The 2,563-nt window shown below is 44.9% G+C and overlaps 1 protein-coding gene across 1 annotated transcript in view; it reads right to left on the reverse strand.

Annotated features, from left to right (window-relative positions):
- The window catches only part of LOC123969773 (wiskott-Aldrich syndrome protein family member 3-like), a 16,300-nt gene that overhangs the window by 6,892 nt on the left and 6,845 nt on the right, over window positions 1–2,563 (reverse strand). The window contains exons 5-6 of the mRNA XM_046047433.1: window positions 1,369–1,486; window positions 1,240–1,284 (exon numbers count right to left, since the gene is read on the reverse strand). Coding sequence (XP_045903389.1) covers window positions 1,240–1,284; window positions 1,369–1,486 — 163 coding nt within the window. The remainder of the gene's footprint in view (window positions 1–1,239; window positions 1,285–1,368; window positions 1,487–2,563) is intronic.

The following is a 2,563-nucleotide window of genomic DNA, read 5'->3' on the forward strand; positions in this document are numbered from 1 at the left end:
AAACTGTCATAAACTGTTCCAAACTGTCATAAACTGTTCCAAACTGTCATAAACTGTCATAAACTGTCCCAAACTGTCATAAACTGTTCCAAACTGTCATAAACTGTCATAAACTGTTCCAAACTGTCATAAACTGTTCCAAACTGTCATAAACTGTTCCAAACTGTCCCAAACTGTCATAAACTGTTCCAAACTGTCATAAACTGTCATAAACTGTTCCAAACTGTCATAAACTGTTCCAAACTGTAACAAACTGTCATAAACTGTCCCAAACTGTCATAAACTGTTCCAAACTGTCATAAACTGTTCCAAACTGTAACAAACTGTCATAAACTGTCCCAAACTGTCATAAACTGTTCCAAACTGTCATAAACTGTTCCAAACTGTAACAAACTGTCATAAACTGTTCCAAACTGTCATAAACTGTTCCAAACTGTCATAAACTGTCATAAACTGTTCCAAACTGTCATAAACTGTTCCAAACTGTCATAAACTGTCATAAACTGTTCCAAACTGTCATAAACTGTTCCAAACTGTAACAAACTGTTCCAAACTGTAACAAACTGTCATAAACTGTCCCAAACTGTCATAAACTGTTCCAAACTGTAACAAACTGTCATAAACTGTCCCAAACTGTCATAAACTGTTCCAAACTGTCATAAACTGTTCCAAACTGTCATAAACTGTTCCAAACTGTAACAAACTGTTCCAAACTGTAACAAACTGTAATAAAATCTAATCTTAATCTTTAATAAAATACCACATAGATGCTAATTTTCCCGTCAGATTTCAAGCTTCTCTCACTTTAATTCAATGATGAGGAAAACAAACTTTCTCGGTACCACTCAGTCTGCACCCGGATTAAATCAGTCCACATCAGTTAAGCAGCTGATCCCAGAACTCTGCTGCCTTCTGTGTTAAGATCTAATGAAGTGTGTTATTCACTGTTAGCACTGAAGTGGAGTTGGTGAGGACTGGATCCCCTGCAGGTGCTCTTTTGGTATTTGACCTATCATGTTCACCACGCTGCAGACTGCCCTGCTTTGCTTGGCCATATCGTACTGTGGTGTTTGGGTTTGGTACCCGTCTTTATATTTCAGATGTGCTGAGTCCGTCTACACGCTTCCAGCTGTGAATGTTTCTTTGCTGCAAGAGTCGGTCCTCATTTAGAAACAGTGGTGTAGTTCTGCACACTGGAAACAACCTGTTCAGGGAAGTCTAACCATCACAGAAACTCACCTTCTTCACCTCCCGTCCTGAGGACTCCTCCACATGCTTCTGTTCCTGGACATAGAAAACGGAGCTTTGTTATTCTATTTACCTGATTTCTGTTTTCAGAATGATAGAGAGATAGTTAGCTGGATGGACCTTCTGTCGTCGCTTCTCTTTGCGTTTGTTCTCGGTGGCCTGCAGCATCTTTTCCTTCCACAGGCTGAAGAAGTAAGACGGGTCGGTGTAGAACTTCAAGCCGTCCTTCTTATCATCCCTGCACACACACACGTGTTATCTAGAACAGTTCAGCTGTTGCTTCCTCAAACACAGCACCGGACCTTTCATGGTTTCACGGGTGGATTTGTAGTTTGAAGCCAGAAAGACACGAGAAAGTGGGTTTAAACTGACCCGTACGGCGTCAGGATGTTGAGGGGTGGTGGTTTAAACTGACCCGTAGAGCGTCAGGATGTTGAGGGGTGGTGGTTTAAACTGACCTGTAGGGTGTCAGGATGTTGAGGGGTGGTGGTTTAAACTGACATGTAGGGCGTCAGGATGTTGAGGGGTGGTGGTTTAAACTGACCTGTAGGGCGTCAGGATGTTGAGCGGTGGTGGTTTAAACTGACCTGTAGGGCGTCAGGATGTTGAGCGGTGGTGGTTTAAACTGACCTGTAGGGTGTCAGGATGTTGAGGGGTGGTGGTTTAAACTGACCTGTAGGGCGTCAGGATGTTGAGCGGTGGTGGTTTAAACTGACCTGTAGGGTGTCAGGATGTTGAGGGGTGGTGGTTTAAACTGACCTGTAGGGCGTCAGGATGTTGAGCGGTGGTGGTTTAAACTGACCTGTAGGGTGTCAGGATGTTGAGGGGCGGGGTTTAAACTGACATGTAGGGCGTCAGGATGTTGAGCGGTGGTGGTTTAAACTGACCTGTAGGGCGTCAGGATGTTGAGGGGTGGTGGTTTAAACTGACCTGTAGGGCGTCAGGATGTTGTGGGGTGGTGGTTTAAACTGACCTGTAGGGTGTCAGGATGTTGAGGGGTGGTGGTTTAAACTGACCTGTAGGGTGTCAGGATGTTGATGGGTGGTGGTTTAAACTGACATGTAGGGCGTCAGCATGTTGAGGGGTGGTGGTTTAAACTGACCCGTAGGGCGTCAGGATGTTGAGGGGTGGTGGTTTAAACTGACATGTAGGGTGTCAGGATGTTGAGGGGCGGGGTTTAAACTGACATGTAGGGCGTCAGGATGTTGAGCGGTGGTGGTTTAAACTGACCTGTAGGGCGTCAGGATGTTGAGGGGTGGTGGTTTAAACTGACCTGTAGGGCGTCAGGATGTTGAGGGGTGGTGGTTTAAACTGA

This window comes from Micropterus dolomieu, linkage group LG04 (assembly GCF_021292245.1).
Source record: "Micropterus dolomieu isolate WLL.071019.BEF.003 ecotype Adirondacks linkage group LG04, ASM2129224v1, whole genome shotgun sequence".
Taxonomy (NCBI): domain Eukaryota; kingdom Metazoa; phylum Chordata; class Actinopteri; order Centrarchiformes; family Centrarchidae; genus Micropterus; species Micropterus dolomieu.